Consider the following 24,802-nt stretch of genomic DNA (forward strand, 5'->3'; position numbering starts at 1 on the left):
ATAGGCACTGAATGTCTTTGTCAGTGGTTGGGGATTTAAGATTATATACATTCATGCCTGTCACATACAGTTTCTCTGAGAGGGACTCACGTTAACATCCATCAAGCTTCTCATTTCCAGATACTGATGCCTAAGTGAGCTTGGTCACCAAAGGTTTAACTGGATAATTTCTTCTGTATATGTGTGCCTCCTTATCATACATACATACATATACCAAGGCTTTTTCCCCCTTACAAGGGAGGTAGCCAAAAAGGAAAAGGCATAAAATCATTCCCACCCATTCCATCCCTAAATACACTCCACATCCCTCCACCCTCCCTCTTTTCTTAGCACCTCCTGGATGATGGGTCATCCCTGCACCTTGTCCACTGCCCTGGGTCAGAAGCAGTGTCGCAAGACACAGCACATCCACAGCAAGGCCGCTTCATTAAATCGGCGACCCACCCTCTCCGTCCCCCCATTGCACAAAAGGAGAAGACGGGGAGAAATCCCTTCAGGCTGCGTCAAATTTTGCTCACACATACTACCTCACCCCCCATTCCACCTCATGCATCCTTATCAAAGGTCTTAAAACTTGAACATAAGCTTAATAGTGAAAGTGAAAATTATCCAGTTTCTTGAGTTATAAAGAAAAAATATACATATAGAATTCCACATCACAGGTTTTGTTTACAAATGGTTTTAGTTAGTTTCATCTAATGAAAATCTTATTGAGGTAAAGTACGGATGGCCTGATAGACTTACTTCTCCCACTCCCCAGTTAATGCCCTGTGCTTCTTCAGTGGCAAGGTTGCCCCAGTCAATTTCTCCAGTAGTCAGTTCATCTCCAAAGTCTATATCTGCCGAAGGATCCAACTCTCCAAAGTCAATGGCTCCTGCTCCTCCATCTAAATCTCCAAAATCAATCTGAAATAAAAGAAATTATTATGTATTTATGTTGCTATCAAAAAGCCTTGGTATATGTATGTATGTATGTTGCTATCACTGAAACAAATGTTTTTTATGTTCTGATCTCAAAGCAAGCAGGTTAAAAGCTGACACAACTATCTCATTCACCTTACATCTTCATTCTCTCTGCTACCAGGAAATTATATTTACATACATACATATACCAAGGCTTTTTCCCCCTTTCAAGGGAGGTAGCCAAAAAGGGAAAGGCATAAAAACACTCCCACCCATTTCATCCCTAAATACACTCCACACCCCTCCCACCCTCCCTCTCATCTGAGCACCTCCTGGATGACGGGTCATCCCTGCACCCTGCCCACCGCCCTGGGTCAGAAGCAGTGTCGCAAGACACAGCACATCCACAGCAAGGCCGCTTCATTTAATCGGCGACCCCCCCCCCCCTCTCCGTCCCCCTTTGCATATAAGGAGAGGACGGGGAGAAATCCCTTCGGGCTGCGTCAAAATTTACTCACACATACTACCCCATCCCCCCGCCCATTCCTCCTCATGCAATCACACATCATCCATATACAACCATTCTCCACTCACCTGTCTTCCGTCCTCTCCCTTCCTTCCTCAACAGACATTCCCCTCTTCCCCAAAGCCCCCTTCACCCCATCCATCCACCTCATCCTAGGACGTCCCCTCATGTTCACTCCCTCCACATCTGCCTTCCATACCTCTTTTACTAGTCTTTCTTCACTCATTCTTTCCATGTGTCCAAACCATCCTAATATTCTTTATTCAACCCTATCTCCCAGCTCCTTTTTCACCCCTGTTCTCCTCCTCACCTCCTCATTTCTCACTCTATCCAGCCTAGTAACCCCCACCATACTTCTCAGACACCTCATCTCAAACACATTCAAACTCCTTCTCTCTTCTTCTTTTATGTTCCACGTTTCTGCCCCATACAGTGCTGTTGGCACAATCACTCCTTCATACAGTCTCCTCTTTGCATCCATTCCTAAATGTCTATTCCTCATTACACTCTTTAATCCACCAAGGCATTTACTCGCTTCTCTCAATCTACATTCTACCTCCACCTTCACTCCACCTTTTCCTGCTACACTTGCACCCAAGTATCTAAAACTATCCACTTCCTCCAGTCGCTCTCCCTTAATGTTCACTTCCAGTCTACTGCCACTTTCACCTCTTGTACATCTCATCACCTTACTTTTACCCACATTTATCTTTAGCTTTCTTCTATCACATACTCTCCCAAACTCTGCCACCAGCTTCCTCAATCCCTCCTCCGACCCTGCCACAAGCGCAGTGTCGTCCGCAAACAACAGCTGGCTCACCTCCCACTTTTCTCCATTTTCTTTAACCATCTCCAATCCCTGACCCACTACCCTAGCATTCACCTCTCGCACCACCCCATCTATGTATAAGTTGAACAGCCAGGGCGACATAACGCATCCTTGACGAAGTCCCACCTTTACTTCAAACCACTCACTCTCTCCATATCTAATCCTGACACAAGCTCTACTACTCTCATAAAAACTCTTGACAGCTCCCAAAAGCTTTCCTCCTATCCCATAAATCTGCATAACCTCCCACAGTGCCTTTCTGTCTACCCTATCATAAGCCTTTTCCAGATCCATAAAAGCCCAAAAAAACATCCTTCCCCTTTCCTATAGCTTTCTCACATATCTGTCTTACCACAAAGATCTGATCTACACAACCTCTACCTGTCCTAAATCCACACTGTTCCTCACCAATTACTCCTTCTGTTCCTCTCCTAATCCTCTCAATCAAGATCCTCCCATAAGCCTTCCCTACTACACTTAACAGGCTAATCCCTCTGAAACTACTACTTTCACACTTGTCCCCTTTTCCCTTGTAAAGAGGAACTATACAGGCACTTCTCCAGTCCTCCGGTACTCTACCCTCTCTCCAGCAAACATTAAATAACCTCACCAACCAGTCCACCATCACTGAACCTCCCTTTTTCAGACATTCTGCATGGCATCCATCCAGACCAGGTGCCTTACCTGCTTTCATCATCTTAACAACTGCCTTCACCTCATCCTTCCTTATTTCTCCTCCATTCTCCTCACTCATCACTCTCATTTTCTTCGCATTTCGAAATTTTATTTAATTATAGAAAAACCAAGAAGCCACGGGGGGAAGAAATATACGAACCTCATCACTCTGAATTCCTTCATCATCATCTTCAACATTGATTTCCACCTTGGGCTCTTCTACACGGATTGGGGGTTCTCCATATGTCCACTCGTATGTTGTTACATTTCCTCTCTCTGGATAAAGAGAATATTTATGTGCACATATCCATACATATTCCCTGTTCTACACACATACATATACCAAAGGCTTTTTTTCCTTTATAAGGGAGGTAGCTAACAAAGGCATTAAAACAACTTCTACCCATTCCATCCCTAACATACTCCACTCCCCTTCCCTCCCTCTTATCTTGTCACCTCCTGGATGAGGGGTCATCCCTGCATCTCGTCCAATGCCCTGGGTCAGAAGCAGTGTCACAAGACACAGCACATCCACAACAAGGCCGCTTCATTAAATCGGCGACCCCCCCCCCCTCTCCATCCCCTCATGCAGAAAAGGAGAAGATGGGGAGAAATCCCTTCAGGCTGCGTCCATTGGTCAATTTATTTCTCCCACATGCTCCCTCACCTCCCCATCCTTCACCCACTCCACCTCAATCATCACAGCATCATCCATATACAACCATTCTCCATTCAACCCTATCTTCTGTTCTCTCCCGTCCTTCCTCAACTGACATTCCCCTTTCCGAATGTCCCTTTCACCCCATCCATCCACCTCATCCTAGGTTGACCCCTCATGTTCATTCCTTCCACCTCTGCCTTCCACACCTCTTTTACTAGTCTTTCTTCACTCATTCTTTCCATGTGTCCAAACCATCCCAATACTCTTTTGTCAACCCTATCTCCCAACTCCCTTTCCACCCCCATTCTTCTCCTCACCTCCTCATTTCTCACTCATTTCTCAGGCACCTCATCTCAAACACATTTAAAATCTTCCTCTCTTATGTTCCATGTTTCTGCCCCATACAGTGCTGTTGGCACAATCACTCCATACAATCTCCTCTTAGCATCCATTCCCAAATTATTTCTCATTACACTTTTTAATCCCCCAAGGCATTTACTCGAAATAATTATATTGTACATACATATACTAAAAGGTCCTTTTTCCCTTATAAGTGAGGTGGCCAACCCAACCATACACCTAACCTTCACCCATCCCACACCCATTTGTTTTCCTTTTTATCTTAGCTCCTTGTGGGTGAATGGCCACCACTCTCCCCTGCCCACTGCCTGGGTCAAAGAAAATAAATTGTTGCCTTAAGTTTTGCTAACATGAAACCAACAGCATCAGACTGTTGACATCAGTCCTTAGGCCATCCAACAGATGTCTGAAAAGATACTTTGGACTAATGTCTATTGTATTAGTATAGGACTGTTTCTGTCACTGGCTGAAAGATGTAGAAAGAGAGCTGTTATCAGATGTCAGCTCTCCTAGTGTTTAAAGGTGGAGGATATACAAACTTGATAGAGGACTTGGGGCCCCATCTGAGGATTGAGTGTTACCACCTACGGAGTAGTACCTCCAACTGGACATGAAATTGAATGGGGTTTGAAGATGGGTGAAAAGTGGGTCTATGCCTTGGCAGGCCAACCCCTTCCTTCCCTTATAATGGGGAAAGGACCTTTTGGTATGCATACATAGAAGAGGAGCTAAGATGAGAGGGGGGAAAGGGTAGTGGATGGGAGTGGATATATGGCTTTTGAATTTGGCTCCCTCCCTGGTAAGGAGGAAAAAGCCCTTGGTATATAGATAGACATATGTATATGATGTGGGTGCATGTCCCCTGACTTTGCCAACCTCCTTGAAGAAGGAGAAGGCATTTGATATAGATGACTTTATTCAGAAGATGTGGCATCACCATACTTAAGATACTGATGATACTGCTAACATGAAACCAAAGGAGTACAACACTTGAGAGCTAACAGTTATGAGGCTAGTACCTCTGATACCTACCCATGACAAAGGAGAGGAGGGGAAGGCACTCAAAATGTTCCCCAGCCAGTGTGAAGGAGAGGAAGTCTCTGTACAACTGTCGAGCTTCTTTCAAATCCTTACACTTTCCAGCTATATTAGTGAGTTCTCCAGGCAGCTCCTTCAAAAGCTCTAATAATTCCTGTTTCACCTGTGTTTGAATAAATAATGGATTCTAGAATTTTTTTTCTACATACATACATATAGAAGAAAGTGATTAGGTGCAGTAAAGTTACCAAAAAGTATATATAAATGTAAGTTAAGCAACAACTTTTGAGTTGAAATTCTTTTAGGTAGTTCAAAAATGGCACAAATTTGGTTATCTCAGTGTATATGATTATCTATCTATTATTGTTAACACTGATTTTGTTTCCATCACAGGAAGCAGACAAGAAAAAATTCCTTCATGCCACATAAATTCCTTATTCATTCATGGCCATTCTCCACTCACAACTATCTCTTACCTCTCCCTTTGCTTGACAGACATTACACCCCTTTCATTTCATTTATCCATCTCATTCTTTGTCTTCCCCTAAAGTTTATCCCATCCACTTCTGCCTATCGTGCTCTTTTTGATATTCTTTTTCACTCAATCTTTCCATATGCCCAAACCAACATAATATGCTTTGATCAATTCTATCTCATAATTCATTTATACACCAAGGGCTTCTTCACCCTTATGAGGGAGGTAGCAAAGTCAAAGGCACACACCCACTCCCATCCACCACCCTTGCTTCATTCTTAGCTCCTCTTGGATGAAGGGTCATCCCTGTATACTGTCCTATGCCAGGTCAGAAAAAGGGAAGATGGGGAGAAATCTTTTCAGGTTGCATCAAAATATCATCTCTACACAACCATCCTCTACTGACCCCTATCCCCTGACCTCTCCCTTCTTTGCTCAACAGACATTCCTCTCTCGGTCAAAGTCCCTTTTCACCCCATCCATCCATCTCATCCTCTGTCATCCCCCCCCCACCCAAGTTCACTCCATCCACTTCTGCTTCCCACACCTCTTTTGCTAATCTTTCTTTATCCATTTAATAATATAATCAAATAATAATAACCCTAAAAGTTACAGAGTACCAACCCGATCCCCTGTGATGCCAATCTGTTTGCAGGTTTGCAAGTATTTGTCTTTGGCATTGGCAGCATTCTTGAGACAGTCCTTTTCCTTTCTCTCACAGTCCTGTGTAGGTATGAAAAGATATACAGTTAGCATGACCAATGCAGTGTAACCAATTGCTTGATATGTTGTTTTCATGACTACTCATTCTAGCATTAAAAGACCACATGACACATAAGAATATAGGATAAATGCACCAATTTGAAAGCACTGTCCAATATGGAAACTATTTCAGAAAACCAAATGAAGTAGAACTTTGATGATTTAGGACCTGGGGTTGTATTTTTTTTCAGACAATGATTTTCTTTTTTCTTTTTATTCAATTTATTGTTTATTTTTTTCATTATTTTGGGATAATAATAACTTTGAGGTGTTTTCCCAAACCAATAGGATAAATGCCTATGCTCCCAAATCAAAAGGATTGCAAACATGTTACTTGCACTGTCCTGTCCTTACCTGCTGAATGGTGTCACACTTAGCAATGGTACGTTTAATGGCTGGCAGTTCATACTGAACATTACGCACCAACATCTGTGCAGCTTCTGCTAAATACATGCTATCCTTCTCATACAGCCGGATGACTTCCTGCCAATCCTGTGGGTGATCCAAAAATGAACAATTTTGTATAGGCTTGCATATCTACAAAGTTGCACATACCTATTTCCAGAAATTAATCAACACACACTATATTGTAACAAATAGAGTAATCATGGTACCTTCATTCTCTGAGATCCATACCAGCCAAGAATATTTTTTGAGTCCTTCTCAGTTTCTTTCAATATCTCAACAATCCTTAGGCAGTGGAAATAATTGATATCTGGAAAAATGGAATAAGGTGATGTACTTTGTTGTACAGTGAACCCTCACCTATCTGCAACTCCCCATTCATGACCCTGCATATCCGTGTTTTTTTCCATCGAACCTAACTAATGTATATCCTCAATTCTCCTGCCTATCCACAAAGACTAAGCATCTCAGCACTAGTACTTGAAAACTTGTTAACTGAAAATTAACATACATATACCAAGGACTTTTTTCCCCCTTACAAGGGAGGTAGCTAAAGTCAAAGGCATAAATCCACTTCCATCCATTTCATCCCCACATACTCCACTCCCATTCACCACCCCTCCCTCCCTCTTTTCTTGGCTCCTCCTGGATGATGGGTCTTCCCTGCATCTCACCCAATGCCTTGGGTCAGAAGCAATGTATCAAGATACAGAACATCCCCCAACCACTCCCTTCCATGTATCATAACATCATACACAACCATTCTCTATTCACCCCTATCTTCTGTCTTCTCCCTTCCTTCTTCAACAGACATTCCCCTCTTTCCCAATGCCTCTTTTACCCCATCCATCCATCTCATCCTTGGTTGCCCTCTTATGTTCACTCCCTCCACCTTTGCCTTCCACACCTCTTTTACTAATCTTTCTTCACTCATTCTTTCCATGTGTCCAAACCATCCCAATACTCTTTCATCAACCCCAGCTCTCCCCCTCACCTTGTTTCTCACTTTATCCAGCCTAGTAATCCCTACCATACTTCTCAGGCATTTCATCTCAAACACATTTAAACTCTTCCTCTCTTATGTTTTCCATGTTTCTGCCCCATACAGTGCTGTCGGCACAATCACCCCTTCATACACTCTCCTCTTGGGTGTCTTAATCTAACACTCACCAACTGCCACTTGTGCATACATTTGAACCCACTTCAGGAACTGGGTGTTTTATGTCCTGAGCCCAAACATCCATACAAGTGGCAGTTGGTGAGTGTTGGATTAAGAGACCTAGGTGTACATATACTAATATCAAATATAAATATAAGCAATAAAAATATGACATGGGATGCCAGCATCTTCAACATCAATGTTTCTAGCCATGCCATTGGCTGGTGCGTTGAGAGGAGCTAATTGGAGTACAAGATTCAATCCATCTTTCATTACTGATGAGTACAAGTCTATTTTTACTATGATCTTATTAGAATTTATTATCATATTAAAAAAACTTCAAAAGTACAGTATTAATATTCATTTAATCATACAACAATATAAAAGTGTTAAAATAAGGTTTGTACTATTAAAAAGGCATTTTTAAGGGGCATGTCCACTATCTGCAATTTTCAGCTATTTATGAGGGGTCTTGGAACCTAAACCCTCATGAATACTGGGGATCACTGTATATGATTATTAGAGTAAATGAATGTATGTCCCAAATATAATAAAACTTTTCTTATTGTCCCTTATTCACATGGCAAGTCATGCCTTAACATTATATACAAGCTAATGGCCCTTTTCCTCTAATAATTGGGGTGGCAAAGTCAACACACACAAATTAGAACACTACGCTACAAACTATAACTCCAAACATACTACTATAATAAGTACCCATAAGAATATGAAAATACAGTAAAATAATGTACAATAAATGAGAATGGTAAATACGTAAAATAAAAATTTAAAATAAGATGTAAATAAATATTGATAACAACACTATTAACTAGGAAAAGCATATGACCAGTCTTGATTAAATGTGTTAAGTGAAAATAAAAGATTTTTCTGCTTAACATGAAGGGTTCTTGTGCAGAAATCATATATGATGTCTCTTGATAATTTCAGTGTATATGTCTAATTTGTTTCCATGGTAGAATGATTACATAATAGATAAATATTTATAAATCATAAATACTTCTTTCATATTTCGACTTTATTTGATGATTATGATATTTAAAACTTGGATGTTCACTGGCCGAGCGGGTTAGAGTGTTGGAACATAAGGCGGAGGTTGAGGTAATAGCAGTTTGAACCTTGTCACCGAGTTGGACTGAGGGCATGATTCATTAAATTCCATGCTACAAAGTCCTCTGTAAGGGACACCATCTTAGCCTTCTGATAGGGGGAGTTTGCTACATTAAACCAAAACAAATCTACAATGCAACAATGATCAGATATGACGAATAATTAAGAAAAATATACTGGTTGTTTGCTGACTGCACCAAGGTTATAATATCACCATGGTTGTTCAACATGTATATGGATGGGGTGGTGAGTGAAGTAACTGCAAGGATGATGGACAGGGGTTTGGAGTTGGTGAGTGAGAATGGAGAGAGGTGGGAGATAAGCCAGTTGTTTGCAGATGACATTGAGCTTGTGGCTGAGTCAGTCAATGAAGCAGTTGGTGGTGAAGTTTGGGAGGATATACAAGAGGAGAAAGTTGAAGGTAAATATGGGCAAAAGGTGATGAGAGGATTATGGGTTGAATGTGGGTTTACAGTGTGAGGTAGGAGGAAGTGAAAAGTTTTAGATATTTGGGGGTCATATATCTATCTATATACCAAGGGCTTTTCCCCCTTACCAGGGAAGGGAAGTAGCCAAAGTCAAAAGGCATATACCCAGTCCCCCCACCACTCTTTCCTCCCTCTCATCTTAGCTCCTCATGGATGATGGGTCATCCTTGTATCCTCCCCATTGCCCTGGGTCAGAGGCAAAGTAACAAGACACAGTACATTCACAGCAAGGCTACTTCACTTCATCAGAAACTCTGTTTTCCATCCCCTCGTGCAGAAAAATAGAAGACAGGGAGAAATCCCTTTAGGCAACATCAAAATATCATTCATACATAGCCACTCCCTAACATTACCCCCTCCCTTCTTTGTATCATAGTATCGTCCATATACAGCCATTCTCCACTCACCCCTATATCCTGCCTTTTACTTTCCTTGCTCTACAGACATTTCCCTCTTGTTCAATGCCCCTTTCATCCCATCCACCCATCTCATCTTTGGTTATCCTCTCATGCTCACTCCATCACCTCTGCCTTCCACACCTCTTTTACTAATCTTTCTTCACTCATTCTTTCTATGTGCAAACCATCTCAATACTCTCTCATCAACTCTATCTGCCATGTTATCAGGAATATATGAGTAGGGGCTAGGGGTGGGCTATAGTCAAAGAAACAAGTGAATGTCTATGGATGAAGACAAACAGAAGACTGTATGAGGGAATGATTGTACTCATGGCACTGTATGGGGTGGAGACTTGGAATCTGAAGGAGGTACAAAGGAAGTATGTAAACATGCTTGAAATAAAGTGAAAACATATTAAATAACCACTGAAGAGTATACATACAAGTGCCTGAAAGTAGTTTGGTGATTTCTGGGTGTTCTGGCATGTCCTGAATGGCATTGTTGATCTTTTCTCGTACAATCCTGACTGCTTCTGGCCAGTCTCGATTTGTGTGGCGCCGTGAAATCAACCAGTCTACCAGTTTCCCAGTGTGGATATCAATCGGTAGGGATTGCTCCTGAAATATTAGATAGAACATTATTTCCAAACTTAATTTAATCTGAAATAGTGTAAATATATCAAATGTATGTGATGACATCCATGACTTGCTGGTGTGGTGGTCTGTCATGTAGCTGACCCAAGATCACAGTTTGAAAGGCATTACAGTACACCAAGTCATAAGTCATTTCTCTCCTGCACAAGCAAGGGAATGTAAAATCACAGGATTACCTAAAGATTAGACAATATAAGCTCTGAGCTCTCATCTGGAAGGGTAATAGATTTAATTCACAAATCCAGCATGTAAGCCAAGACCATGGTGACTTGACCTATATCAAATGTGTATTTCAAATCCGAGCCCAAGTAACTATGAACAAACACAGGACATAGTTCACCAGTTGGAGTGTAGCTAGTTCATCCCACAGTACAGAAGGCTCCATATCATGTGGTAGGAGTGGAGATACTGTGATAACGGGGGACAAGTGAGGTCACTGAATCTTGACTCTACAACTGTACTATGCCAACCTCCCCAAGGTAAATATGATTTCATTAATTTACATAAAATCTGAAGTTGTTTGAATGTTCATATCGTTGTTGCTGTTGGATTCATATTTGATTTAGAATTTGGTACACTTGTTGGGGTGGGAGTGGGGGAGTTACTTTAAATAATTAAGTGTTAATGAATAATGAAGTGGTTATGGTAATGATAGACATTTGTATGGTTTTTTTTTTCAACTTTCTTAACTTCTTTGATACGATGACGCCTACATAGGCGTCATGAGGCACAAGTAGGTATACAAGGCTGCCAGCGTCGGTGTCTTGATTATATTCATTTTGTAGTTGTAGCTAAGTGACCCATATATTCTGTGAACTGGTTTGATCACATTTTCTGTGTTTATTATTACTCAGAGTGAAAGAGAACAAGTAATATAGTAGTGACTTCATATAATATGAGTAGTATGATGCATTGTACATTAGGCATGCAATGCTGCACATGAAAATTTTACTTATATTGTAATCCTTTGTAAAAATTAACTATGTTACATGATATAGACATGACACTGAAGGAAAACCTCTATAGAGAGATTGAGTACACATACACAAGAGTCTTTGAGGTGTTCATACAAAGAGAAAAATAGAGGACATTATCACTGTAAAGTAATTTTAGGCTAATGAAACTATTTTCACTGTACAGTGATTATTGAACTTTTCCAGCCATTTTAGATAACACTGTCTCTCAACTGTAACTGAACAATAGATTTTTCTTTATCCTGAACTGTCTAGATGGGCCAGGCAGGTTAATTGCAGCCAGAACTATAAACAACTATATTGCCACTGATGTTGTGCTTTCTGGTGAGAAGTTCACCAGAAATATAAACAAAACACCAACTTTTCTGCCAACATCATATCCCAGCAGTTAGATTAGATTAGTATTTGTTTGTAAAATACAAAATTGAAATCATAGCTAAAATTTGGCAATAACTAGCCTAACCTAGCCAAGTTGTGAAATGTCACTTAGTGTTATTCTGCCAAAATAGCCCAAAGTAAAATTTTTTTTTTATTATGGCCACCTTGCAATGAAAACTGTTGCTTCAAGAAAATTAACTAGTCACACAAACTACATGACATGGAATGGCCCAAGACTTATGCTGTGAATATATTGTGATGGAGAGTTGATGTGCGTGTATGTCATAACTTAGTTAGATTCAAACTCCTAAACAATTTTAGAATAGATACTTGTGTTTCTAAATACCAGATTTCAGTAAAGCTCAGTTCATAGGACTACGTCAGGAGCTTCAGCTTACAGATTGGGAGGCAAAATTAAACAAAAGACCTGTAGATCAGATGTGGGAAATATTTCAAAATACGCTCACTAAGATGATTCAAACTTACATTCCTTTTAAGGACAGACGTCCCCCAAATCAGGCTCGCCCAAAGTGGCTCGACAAAGAAACTGAAAAAAGTATTGCTAAAAAGAGACAGGCTTATAAGAAATATAAGTGCTCGGGTGCATCTAATGACTATGAAAGTTATGTATCAATACAGAGAGATTTAAAAAAGACAATAAGAAAAAGAAAACGACAATACGAAATTAACATTGCTGATAAATCCAAAGAGAATCCCAAAGAATTCTATAGTTACATTAGAGATAAAAAAGTTGTTAGAAATCACATTGGTCCACTATTATCTGGTGACGGTCAACTTGAATATTCAAATGAAGGAATGTGTAATATCTTAAAACAATTATTTTAGCTCGTTATTCGTAAACGAAACACCTCAAAGTGAATTCCAAACTGAAACCTGTGAAAAGTCTAGGGTAAACTTACTCACTACGGTAAATATAACAAAAGAAAAAATTAAAAGGTGTATAGATAAACTCAAAGTTAATAAAACACAAGGGCCTGACGGTTGGCATCAAAGAATCTTAAAGGAAATGAAAAATGAGATTGTTGTTCCATTAGAAATTATTTTCAAGAAATCCATCATATCCGGAGATGTCCCAAGAGAATGGAAGCTAGCTAACATTACTCCCATATTCAAAAAAGGTGACAAAAAGAAGCCAAATAACTATAGGCCTATAAGTTTGACTTCAATCGTAGGAAAAATAATGGAAACTATCATCAGAGATGCTATCAAACATCATTTAGAAAGTAACCGTTTGATAAATGATAGCCAGCATGGTTTCAGACGGAAACGTTCTTGCGTGACTAACTTAATTGAATACTACAACACAGTTATCTCGAATTATGACAAAAGAAACAATATAGATTTAATATATCTAGACTTTGCAAAAGCTTTTGATACCGTCCCACATGAAAGACTACTTACTAAATTAGCTTTACACGGAATAAGTGGTAGCCTATTAGGTTGGACTAGTAATTGGTTCAATGGTTGAAAACAGAGTTGTTTTAAGTGGAAAAACTTCTAGATGGAAAAATGTTACTAGTGGAGTTCCTCAGGGTTCCGTTCTTGGGCCACTTCTATTCGTAGTATATATAAATGATATAGACCACGGACTAAAATCTACTGTTTCCAAATTTGCTGATGATACAAAACTGTGTGGAGTGGCAAATGATCATTCAAACCAATTAGATATTCAAGAAGATTTAGATAAATTACAGCAATGGTCTGAAAAGTGGCTAATGAAATTTAACACAAGTAAATGCAAGGTAATGCACATAGGTAAAAATAACAGTAAGTACGATTACAAGTTATTTGGAAATTCGTTAACAAAAGTGGATAGTGAAAAAGATCTCGGCGTAATTATCAGTAACGACCTCAAATCATCCAAGCAGTGTATTTCAGCCTCTGAGAAAGCAAATAAGATTCTAGGACTGACTGCGCGATCTTTTGATTTCAAAAGTCCATCACTCATTAAAAAGCTATATAAATCGTTAGTTCGTCCACATTTGGAATATGCTGTTTCCGTATGGTCACCGAATCTCATTAAAGACATTGACAGACTGGAAAAAGTACAACGGCGAGCCACAAAACTGATTCCAAATATCAAAAATAAATCATACAAAAATCGACTAAAACATATGAATCTGTTTTCCCTAAAAAAGCGTAGACTCAGAGGTGACTTGATACAGGTCTTTAAGATTTTAAAGGGAATTGACAACATCAAAAGTGACAAAATTTTCACAGTGAATGAGAATCAGACAAGAAACAATAGTCTCAAACTGTCCGGAAATAAATTCAATTTGGAAGTAGGTAGAAACAACTTTGCCAACCGTGTAGTTAATGAATGGAATAAACTTCCTGCACAGGTAGTGCAATGTAGTTCAGTTCGAAGCTTTAAGAATCATTTAGATAAAGACCTAAGCAAGATGCTGTAATGATTATAATTTATTTTATATATTTATTTTTTGTTTTGTTATAATTTGTCTGTCTGATTTTCATTTAATATTAGTTATATGTCAATTTATTATTATTTACTATTTACCTGTTTGTTTATTATTCAACTATACCTATGCATTTATTTATGTATTTTATTTGTTATTTACATTATTATAGTTTTTATCTATTATCTTATTATTATTATGATTTTTTCACATTCGACCTAGATATGGACCAAAAGGTCTCCTGTCGGCATGCTCCGCCTTTGTAATCCTTTGTATTTCTTCTGCAATATTATATGTACACTGATGGATCAAAGTTTTCTAATCATTCAGTCAAACAACCTGTAGGCTTGGATCTCTACTGCAGAAGTGAACACACCTTTGACCTTTACATCTCCCCTGTGGTTCCGCACCAAGGTATACACTGTCCACAGTAAAGTATGACAAGCTGCAACTAACTACAGGTAATTCTTAATTTATACAAGTTTATTCCATGCAAATTTGGTTTAATACAACTCATAAAATATGATATTTTATTTGAATTATGTGGTTTGTTTGAATCAAGATGAGTCAGGTCCTGATTTTTTTTGACATCCAGAAATACTTATTAAGCAATAAAAAAAATAAATAAATAAATAAAAAATAAATAAATGAATAAATGAATCAATCAATCAATAAAATAGAATTAATAGAATAAATAAATAAATAAATAAATAAATAAAATAAATAAATAAATTATATGGTTGATAGCTTGGTACCCTCCTGCCCCTTCCTATCTAATTTACATTATTTCTTATTTACACGATGCCTCTTGGTCCTTATATATTGCGTAAATTAAGAACTACCTGTACCTAATTCCAAAAACAACTTAACCAGAACACTGTCAACTGAAATATCCAAATAAGTTGTTATTTTGTACACGTATATATAATTTTTTCTCATTCTGCCATGTGAAGCTTGTGGCAGGGTCAGCAGAGGGATTGAGGGAGTTAGTGACGGAGTTTGGGAAGGTATGTGATAGGAGAAAGTTGAAGGTTAATTTGGGTAAAAGTAAGGTGATGAGATGTACAAGGGTGGCAGTGAGTTAGAACTTAGTCTAAAAGGAGAGAGGCTGGAGGAAGTGGATAGCTTTAGGTATTTCGGATCACATGTGGCAGGAAAGGGAGGAGTGGCGGTGGAGGTAGATTGTAGATTGAGAGAAGCAAGTAAATGCCTTGGGGGATGAAAAAGCATTATGAGAAATAGGCATCTGGGAATGGATGCTAATAGGAGATTGTATGAATGGGTGATTATGTTGACAGCACTGTATGGGGCAGAGACTTGGATTTTAAGACATGAAGAGAGGAAAAGTTTAAATGTGTTGAGATGAAATGTCTGAGAAGTATGGTAGGGGTTACTAGGTTGAATAGAGTAAGAAACGAGGAGACCAGAAGGAGAGCAGGAGAGGAAAAGGAGATGGCAGATAGGACTGATGAAAGATTATTGGGATGGTTTGGACACACGGAGAGAATGAGTGATGAAAGTTTAGTAAAAGAGGTGTAGAAGGCAGAGGTGGGGGGAGTGAACTTGAGGGGATGACCAAGAGTGAAATGGATAGATGGGATAAGGAGGGCATTGAGAAAGAGGATAATATCTGTTTAGCAAGAAAGGGAGAGGGCAGGAGATAGGGATGAATGAAGAGTGACTGTGTATACATGATAGTGTTATGCAAGGGAGTGGTGGGGGATGGGGGGTAGGGGGGTGCTTATGTGTGAATGATATTTTGATGGAGCCCAAAGGGATTTCTCCCCATCTTCTCTTTTCTGCATGAGGAGATGGAGAGGGGGGTTGCCGATTAAATGAAGTGGCCTTGCTGTGGATGTACTGTGTCTTGCTACATTACTTCTGACCCAGGGTAGTGGGTGGGATACAGGGATGATCCATCATCCATGAGGAGCTAAGGTGAGAGGGAGAAAAGGGTGGTGAAGGGGAGTGGAATGGGCGAGAGTAGATACATGCCATTGACTTGGCTACCTCCCTTATAAGGGGGAAAAAGTTCTTGGTATACAGATATAGATAGATGTGAAGCTGCTTCATACTTTGCATTTAACAAAAAATACTAGTTATTTGCTTAATGTGTTAACTAGTAAGAACATTTATTTTTACATTCTTGCAAGCAAGGCACATAACTACTGTGGATTACTAAAAAGCCACAAATTAGTGAAACTGCATGTTTAAGAATGGCAAGTTTTTTCATTGTTCTGGTAAGCATGACTTATTTGTCTTGTTCTAATGCCCAAATCTATTATGGCCTTTATATCAAATCATTCCCATTTTACCATAAACATTGGGTCTAACATTGTGGTAATTTTTTATTAAGAATAAATTTTATAGAATGAATTTAAGAAACTTCACTTCTCTCTCTCTCAAAAAAAGTATAAATCCCAGCAAATATATTAGGGAAACTATAAATAAACTTATTAGATTACGACAAATTATACACTATACGAATACCTCATCTGATCAAAGCCAAAAATTTTAATGGATCTATTGTAAAACAACCTTGGGAACATTTCTCACTACAATGACTTTGTTTTCATAGTTGTCATCACTTACATTTAGCACAGCATAGTATTATAACAATACAATATTCACATACCGTTGCCCAATTTCCCCTGGAGAACATTTTTGAAGGTTAAAGCCTCTGCCCGTATATTATACAGTTACCATTCGAGTGTGCTACAACCATTCATCACATCACTGAGTCTACACTGAGTCTACAGAGATAAGGGGGATTCAACAGAGCAGCATTACATAAAGCAATAACTACCCTTTGCAACAGGTCCCATCAATGTTCAACAATGTTATTATTATCATATTAAGTACATGAAGGATGAAAAATACAATACATCTGTTCCACAGAGAATTAGAAACTTTGCAGGAAATTGTAATTTTCGTGAGTTAAGTGTACATTATGGTGATATTCTTGAAAACTTCCAGATATTAAGTCCGACATCCCTGCTGACCATAAGAACATGATTATGTTCTACCGTACATACGGTACGCGAGAGTATCTAGGCAGCTGTTAGCACCTTACCACATATTACTATTATTCACAAGCTTGTATTACGTAAATTACTATTAGGAGTAGTAGAAAATGGAGCAAATTTATTCAAACAATTGCCATAAAAGTGGTTCACCTGGCTAAACCCAGAGGCAGAGTACACCGTTGTCAATTCGCTTTCATATTACACCAAAAATGTTAGTTGTTCACTCTTAATTCTAGTAAAGCACAAAGCCTGAACCAAATTAATCATAAAGGGGGAGAGGCAACTCACTTCCATGGTTCAAATACAGATTTCTAACTTTCGCAGGTGATGCTTCTTCGTACCAGCTGTGTTGATGTCAAAGCCTACAGCCACAGCTGATCTGTCGTGTGTAAACAGACTTTTATATACATGTGTGCATTTGCTATATATGTAACATTGCTACCAAGAAATGATAACTATTCGTGCAATATATTGAAATTTATATAATTTTATAAGTAATGATTCCTTTGGTCTGTATTACAATAACATTCTCTTTGAAGTTGCCATGCTTTGAGGTTTTCTTTGACGATGCAAAGTAATGACACGTCACGTTTCATACCCTGTGGTGGTGTTGCTTGTCTCACTATGTTACTGGGAGGATTTGCGTCAGAAACGTCTTGAACTCCGAGGCTTACGACACGTCATCGTTTCAAGGGCAGTGGACTGTTCATTGCGTCGTTCATGTATTCACCATTCGTCGAGTAGAAGTGACAGAGATAACAAGTACAGACATCCGCGGGTGATTTCGACTTTATATATACACAAGTTGCTCCGCGTAAAAAAAAAAAAAATACAAATTGACAATAACTTTATTGGTAGTGTATCGCAAGATGATAATACGGAAAATGAGAAGAGTGCATTTGAATTCGGTGATGTTTTTGGTGTTTTGGGTTATGATAACAGAGGGGCAAGTGCTGGAGGGCCTGATACCTCACAAGGTAATGAAAGATGCTACTACATCCCTCTTCGGGAGTCCAAGAGACGCTATCAGGTACGCTGAGCGCCTCGCTGCCCTGGAGAACGACGTAGCTGCCCAAGGGCAGCTCGCCCTGGCTCGTCTGCTGGGCACGGGTGTGGAACAGAGCCTTTCCCGTGCAGACAAGGAATCTCTTGAGTTGGCAGCCCTCGGAGTTCCTCAAGCCCATCTCACCCAAGCCCTCCTCCTAGCCCATAACCTCTCCCAGCCCAGGCTGGAGACCGAGGTCCGAGCCAAAGAAGCCTTGGGGCATTACGCCATTGCTGGGATCATGGGGGACCCCATGGCTCAGCTGGTCATGGGGATTCACTACGCCCAAGACAAGGACGACTGTGATGCTGCCCTCAGACACATGTCCAGCGCGGCCCGAACGGCTATCCGCTACGTCTCCGAGGAGGACATCTTCCTCCCGGAGATCCAGTCCGACTACGTGTGGCCCGACGACAACCCTCGCTCCGGCAGGGACGGAAAGGTCCCCCTGGAGGAGGTGCAGTTGGTGGAGTACCTGTCTGTAGGAGGCAACGCCGATGCAGCCTTCCAGGCCGCATTCTACCTATACGCTGGAACCGGAGGGCGTGAGCCTGACTTACGGGCAGCTGAGCGACACCTGAAGCGAGCAGCTTCACTCAACAACACGGATGCCCTTGTGTTCCTGGCCAACCTGCAGCTGCGTGAAAAGCTGGTCCCCGACAGAGAGACGCAGCCGTATCAGCTGTTGACGAGAGCGCTCGAACAGGGGAATCCAACGGCACACGTCGGTTTGGCGAAGCTGTACATGTACGGGCTGGGCGGCCAGCGGAAGGACTTTTCGAGTGCCATGTACCACTTGGAGAAGGCCATGGGGGCGGGGATCGTAGAGGCCTTCTATCTGGTGGGAGTGCTCAACCACGGCCAGGGATTCAGTAGGGAGGCGGCGACGGCGTGGGAGATCCCCGCCTTCTTAGGACACGTCCACTCGGCCTTCCGGCTCGCCAGTCACCACCATCAGGTGTACGACGGCGCGGGGTCACCCCATACTCGAGGGCAGGACCTCTCCCTCGGCACGCAGGAGCTCTGTCGTCGGGCTGTGTCCCTCTACCGTCGGGTGGCGATGGCCGGGCCCTGGAGGAATTTGATCCCTCTGGCCCACAATGACTACGAGAACGACCGCTTCTCCGCCGCCCTGGCCAAGTACCTCCTCCTCTCCGACATGGGTTACAACATCGCGCACGTCAACGCCGCAAGGATCCTGGAGGAGGAGGGGGAGGAGGAGGGGCCGGGGGAGGTCTATACCCACCGATCTGCGGTCTGTCACTCCATAAGGAACATGTGGGAACGCGCTGCCGAGGAAGACAACGTTATAGGGTACCGCCGTCTGGCCGACATGAACTACTACGGATTGGAAGACGTGGTGCACCGGAACCTGACGGAGGCGCTGAGGTTGTACTTGAGGGCGGCGTCCAAGGGCGACGCTCAGGCCGCCTTTGGGGCGGCGTACATGTATGAGCGCGGGGAAGGGAGCGAGGGTGGCAGGAACCTGACTGAGGCCAGGAGACTCTACGAAGGCGCTGCGGGAATGAGCCCGGATGCCGAAGTCCCCGTGGCCCTCGCCCTCGCCAAGATGAACCTCTACCTCACCCTTAACCGCTCCCTCGGCCTCGATGTGTACGCCCTCAACGCGAGTTCGACCTTGAATACGTTGGAGTACTCTGTACGGCGCTGGAGGAAGAGCCTTGTGGACCTGCCCCTCGATGTGGTGGTCATGATCGCCCTGGCCATCTTCATTATCGTTCTCATCGCCGTCAGGAGGAGAGCTCGACGTAATACATAGAGAGAGAGCCAATGTCTCGTATCATGTCCCCACCTCCCACTCCCTCCCACCTCCTGCCATAGTTTGAACTGTAAATTCCTCGTATTGTTAATTGTTATCACCGTGAACAGCTTTGTTTTGATCATTGTCTTTAATAAGTTTTCTGAGCCCGAAAAGTTATATTATGTCGACTTATGACACGAGGGAAAATGTATCATAGTTGCTTATAACGTTGTTTCGTCCCGGGGCTTTGAAAATTGCGTTGAAGAATATGACTCAAAATTTGGTTAACTGGCCAGGCATATTGGTATTGTCGATATGCGTGTACTCCATTTTGTAAATATATCACACATTTAATGTTATTGTTTTTCGTCTGTGATATGCCGTAGATTTAGTGAACTAAGATCATAAACTTGAATCTTTTCAGAATGCTACACTCAGGCTTTTGAAATGGGAGTGCGTTCGATATGAATGAAAATAATCCATTTCTACGTAAAGTTAGTTGTACTTTTGTCTTCCTGAAGACGCTGGAAACCAGTCCTGCTCTAGGGATCCGTCCTTGTTAGATATCAAAATAATAGTAAGGAATTTCTGTAGTCTGGTGAAACAAGAAAACCTAGTTCCTACCTTATCGCAACGGATTTGTTGCTAGGTCGTTTATTGTCGACATCAAATCGTCGGTAGATGTAGGATTTGTACTCGACTATGCATAAATACCGAGAGTATAATACTGGATATGCAAATCGATAAAGAATAAATAAGTACCACATTATTTTGTCTATCTAGGAATGTTTTTTCATATATTTGTAAATGTTTTTCTGTTTTATTTGTGTTTGGTTGTTGAAATACATTCCTATATCTTCAGATTGATATTTTTTTCATTGTGTAGTAGTTTGTAATGGTAATGAACGTATACCATTTTTTCGTATTCTAATAATTGTCCCTCGTTTCCTAAGTGCATAAACTATTGAATGATTTATTTAGTTAAGACATAATATTCAACTATCGAAATCGGCATTTACATTATTGTACCAATGTACATATCAGTCCATTTATTTTTGTTGTAGTACCAATTCAACAAACAAATTTGGAAGTGCGAAGATTGTTACAACTTTTGCGATGTAAAATGAATGTATACTTCGATCAGGAAATGTCGATAATCTAGTCGTATCTGGTAAGACGCAAAGAAGCATGACGATTGGTCTTAAAGTGATAGAAGCAATAAAATCAGCAATGGACCATCATCCAGTGTTTCTTTCATATTTGAAATTGTTCCAAGTATCCATGCAGCCACAAGAGATTTGTAGATAAGATAAAAAGCAAACAACGTGTTAGGCTGTGGTATATTTATAATTGATGACTAGTATCTAGGATTTTTTTAAACGCGTGCTCGCGCGCGTACACACACACACACACACACATACAAACAGTGATACTTTTCAGGTCGCAAATGTAAAGTTGTACCTGTTTATATATTTGTACAGATATATCACTTGCTAGTCCTTTCTGAATTGTCAATATATTATCATATGTGATAGGTTATTGATTAAAGAAAAACATGTTTACATTGTCGTATCACTTAAATCACTCCATGTACAATTATTCCTCAGAAATCTAGAGAGAGAATATAAATTGACCAAAGAAATCTTTGTTTATTAAGTTGTTCTCTTTATTGTTTATTATGTGATTTTCTGTATATTTAGAATCGTGTGGTTATGTGTTATTTTATTTTTCTATTTTTTAGTTATGCATTTTTTATTTTCATTTGATTTTACTGTTGCCTACGATGGATAGGTGCTTGTGTACATAGTCACGGTGGAGAGAGATGGAGAATGAGAGACAGGGCGAGGCACTCATGCAGGATAGAAATAGTCTGACCATTGTGAAATCAATCGATCTTTATTGAACAGGGAACGTCTGTCGTGTGTGTATGTGTGGGCGCGCGGGCGTGTATATACTCGTGTGTGTGTGTGTGTGTGTGTGTATATATATATATATATATTTGTGTGTGTGTGTGCGCGCGCGCGTGTGTGTGTATGTCAAAGGCTCAGTAGGTGTCCAAGTCAAAGCACACACCCACATTATACATAAATGAAGCCTACCCAGCCACGAACGCAAGGACACTCCCTCCCTCCCGCCACACTGCTCAGGTCGATGACCAGCATTTCTATCCTAATGAGATATTGAGATTGATTTAGTTGATCAAAGTAGTGTATGGTACTAAATGTGAATTAAATAGAAAATAAAAAATCGTGACTATAAATGTTATGATTACAAATACAATTAATTTATGAAAATGTAGAAAACGTCTCAATTTGAATACTTCCTTGTTTAATATTTGTTTTTATTTCGACAAAATATCGTTTGTGATTGTGCTCGCAGTTTGTGGATAGTAGACTTTTATACAGTATGATAGACAGGATAATGTGATTATAATATAAATTTAATTGACAGTAGATCCAAGCATTATACAAATTCAATGATTTTTCAGTATTTACACAAAGACACAGACACGTTGATAGCAACTCATATTTTTGTTAAATTTCTGTTTTATTGTGCAAATGGGAAGGGGGGAGGGGGTGGCATCATACTCCCCCTCCACCTCCCCCTCCACTTCTTGGTTGGTGAGCATTTGCTGACGTGGCACTTCCCAGTGCCAGGGGGATGATGTGACGTCATGTCGGTATTAGGACTGAATCGTTTCTGTATTCGCACGCACGCACACACCCATGTATAGATGCGCATGTACATATGCACGCGCGCACACATCCACACACACACACACACACACATATCCACACACACACACACACACACATATCCACACACACACACACACACACACATATCCACACACACACACACACACACACGAACGCAGGGACATACACATACACACCCTCGCACGCAAACACACACACACATATACATGTACACACACGCGCGCACACACACACATACACACACACACACACGAACGCAGGGACATACACATACACACCCTCGCACGCAAACACACACACACACATATACATGCACACGCACACACACACACACACACACACACGTGTACCTACGCATGATGTTTAGATATATGCTTTATGTAATAGATGATTGTACCTGGAGCCGTCCGTATCTTGTGGTGGTGCGTCTGTTCCCATTAGTCAGCCAGCCACACACAATGCCTCCATCGACGACCATACGTTTTTAGGATAGTCTGGATATATACATACATATGCACATATACATGCACGTATATATGCACATGTACATGCATATGTACATACACACGTACATGTATATCTATATCTACATGTGCATTCACTTGTACATGCGCATACACATACACATGCATGCACATGCATATACACATGTACATACATAAACATACAAATACACATTCGCATATACATTCCCACATACATTCGCACATGCACTCATGCATACACATACATTCGCACATACACTCATACATACACATACATTCGCATATACATTCGCACATACACTTACACATACTCATTTGTGTACACGTACACCTACATCACATATATACACACATACACACATATACATATACATGCATATACACATGCATATGCAAACATACACATACACATTCACACATACATAATACATACATACATACATACATACATGCATATACACTTACACGTACACATTTATGTACACAGATATATATGCACATATTCACGCATGCACATACACGTATCCATTTATGTACACATACACATGTAAACACGCATATACACACACATACACATACACATATATGTACACACATATACAGAGGCATACACATATATGTGAACATACAAATGTATACATACACATACACGTAAGAATATCAAACCTAACCTAATCTAACATTCCTAGCCCAACCCACATAATCTACATAACCTAACTAACCCTAACATTCTTAACTAAACCTAATGAACCTTCTTTGACAAACTGTCAAACATCATCAATTGGCCGAATCGAAGAGTACAATTGTACGTTTTCTATTCGTATTCTAGACTCTAGAGAAAGAAAGAAAGAGAGAGAGAGAGAAAGAGAGAGAGAGAGAGAGAGACATAGAGCGTGTGATATCATTTTACACCAAAGCATTCCCAGCGTGTTGGCACAAACTTCACAAACTTTTGTTGTGTGTTTAAGTGATTATTTTCTCCTCAGCTGAATAAAATCACCTGACGGCAGAGTGAGGGACTCTTACATGGACTCGTGGGGGTCGTTGGTGGCTAGCGTAAGTCATATTCACGAGGAATGCCCCAGGACGTGCCTTGGCGCCCCCCCCCTCCCTCCCCACCCGAAATCAGGCATGCAAACAAGGTCACAGATCTTTGACCTAATCATGATGGCTCTATTGTTTTGTAATCCCATGTATCGACTTTTCGCCGTCCGCCGTCCACGACACGACGTCGTGCTCTCAAATAACCATGTGGGTCTATGGACGCTTTCATACGTCATGACTACGATAACGTGTGAAAGTGCCCATAGACACCTATGGTTATTTGAAAGCACGACGTCGTGTCGTGGACGGCGCACGACGAAAAGTCGATGCGTATGAAACGAGCCATAGCCAGATGGAGAGCCCAGGCCGAGAAGCCCTAGAACTTGGTATGGAAATATAGATGTTAAAAGAATTAATGGAAAGGGATTTGATTCTTTATTGTCTCGGATAAATACATAAATGAGCAACC

General features: G+C 40.6%; 2 protein-coding genes across 3 annotated transcripts in view; one reads left to right on the plus strand and one right to left on the minus strand.

The window, feature by feature from the left end:
- The window catches only part of LOC143021203 (CDK5 regulatory subunit-associated protein 3), a 34,157-nt gene extending 16,142 nt beyond the window's left edge, over positions 1–18,015 (minus strand). Inside the window, exons 1-9 of one of the 2 annotated variants that reach the window (XM_076178544.1) lie at positions 17,876–18,015; positions 17,566–17,656; positions 10,251–10,425; positions 6,844–6,944; positions 6,584–6,721; positions 6,092–6,190; positions 4,987–5,155; positions 3,094–3,209; positions 745–906 (exon numbers count right to left, since the gene is read on the minus strand). In XM_076178544.1, the coding sequence (XP_076034659.1) occupies positions 745–906; positions 3,094–3,209; positions 4,987–5,155; positions 6,092–6,190; positions 6,584–6,721; positions 6,844–6,944; positions 10,251–10,425; positions 17,566–17,571 (966 nt within the window). In that variant the 5' untranslated portion in view covers positions 17,572–17,656; positions 17,876–18,015. Of the gene's footprint in view, positions 1–744; positions 907–3,093; positions 3,210–4,986; positions 5,156–6,091; positions 6,191–6,583; positions 6,722–6,843; positions 6,945–10,250; positions 10,426–16,886; positions 17,002–17,565; positions 17,657–17,875 lie in introns of those variants that run through there. The other variant, XM_076178543.1, reaches the window with a different exon arrangement.
- Positions 18,016–18,146: 131 nt separating this feature from the next.
- Positions 18,147–21,646, plus strand: Hrd3 (HMG-coA reductase degradation 3). The gene has a single exon (XM_076178542.1). The coding sequence runs from the start codon at positions 18,147–18,149 to the stop codon at positions 20,100–20,102; it is 1,956 nt and encodes a 651-aa protein (XP_076034657.1). The 3' UTR covers positions 20,103–21,646.
- Positions 21,647–24,802: the final 3,156 nt, after the last annotated feature.

This window comes from Oratosquilla oratoria, chromosome 41 (genome assembly GCF_046742065.1).
Source record: "Oratosquilla oratoria isolate Oo_2021 chromosome 41, ASM4674206v1, whole genome shotgun sequence".
Taxonomy (NCBI): Eukaryota; Metazoa; Arthropoda; class Malacostraca; order Stomatopoda; family Squillidae; genus Oratosquilla; species Oratosquilla oratoria.

What these genes read in the sequence shown, in the direction of transcription:
- Hrd3 (XM_076178542.1), top strand. Translation starts at nt 18,147, where the DNA reads ATGATAATACGGAAAATGAGAAGAGTGCATTTGAATTCGGTGATGTTT.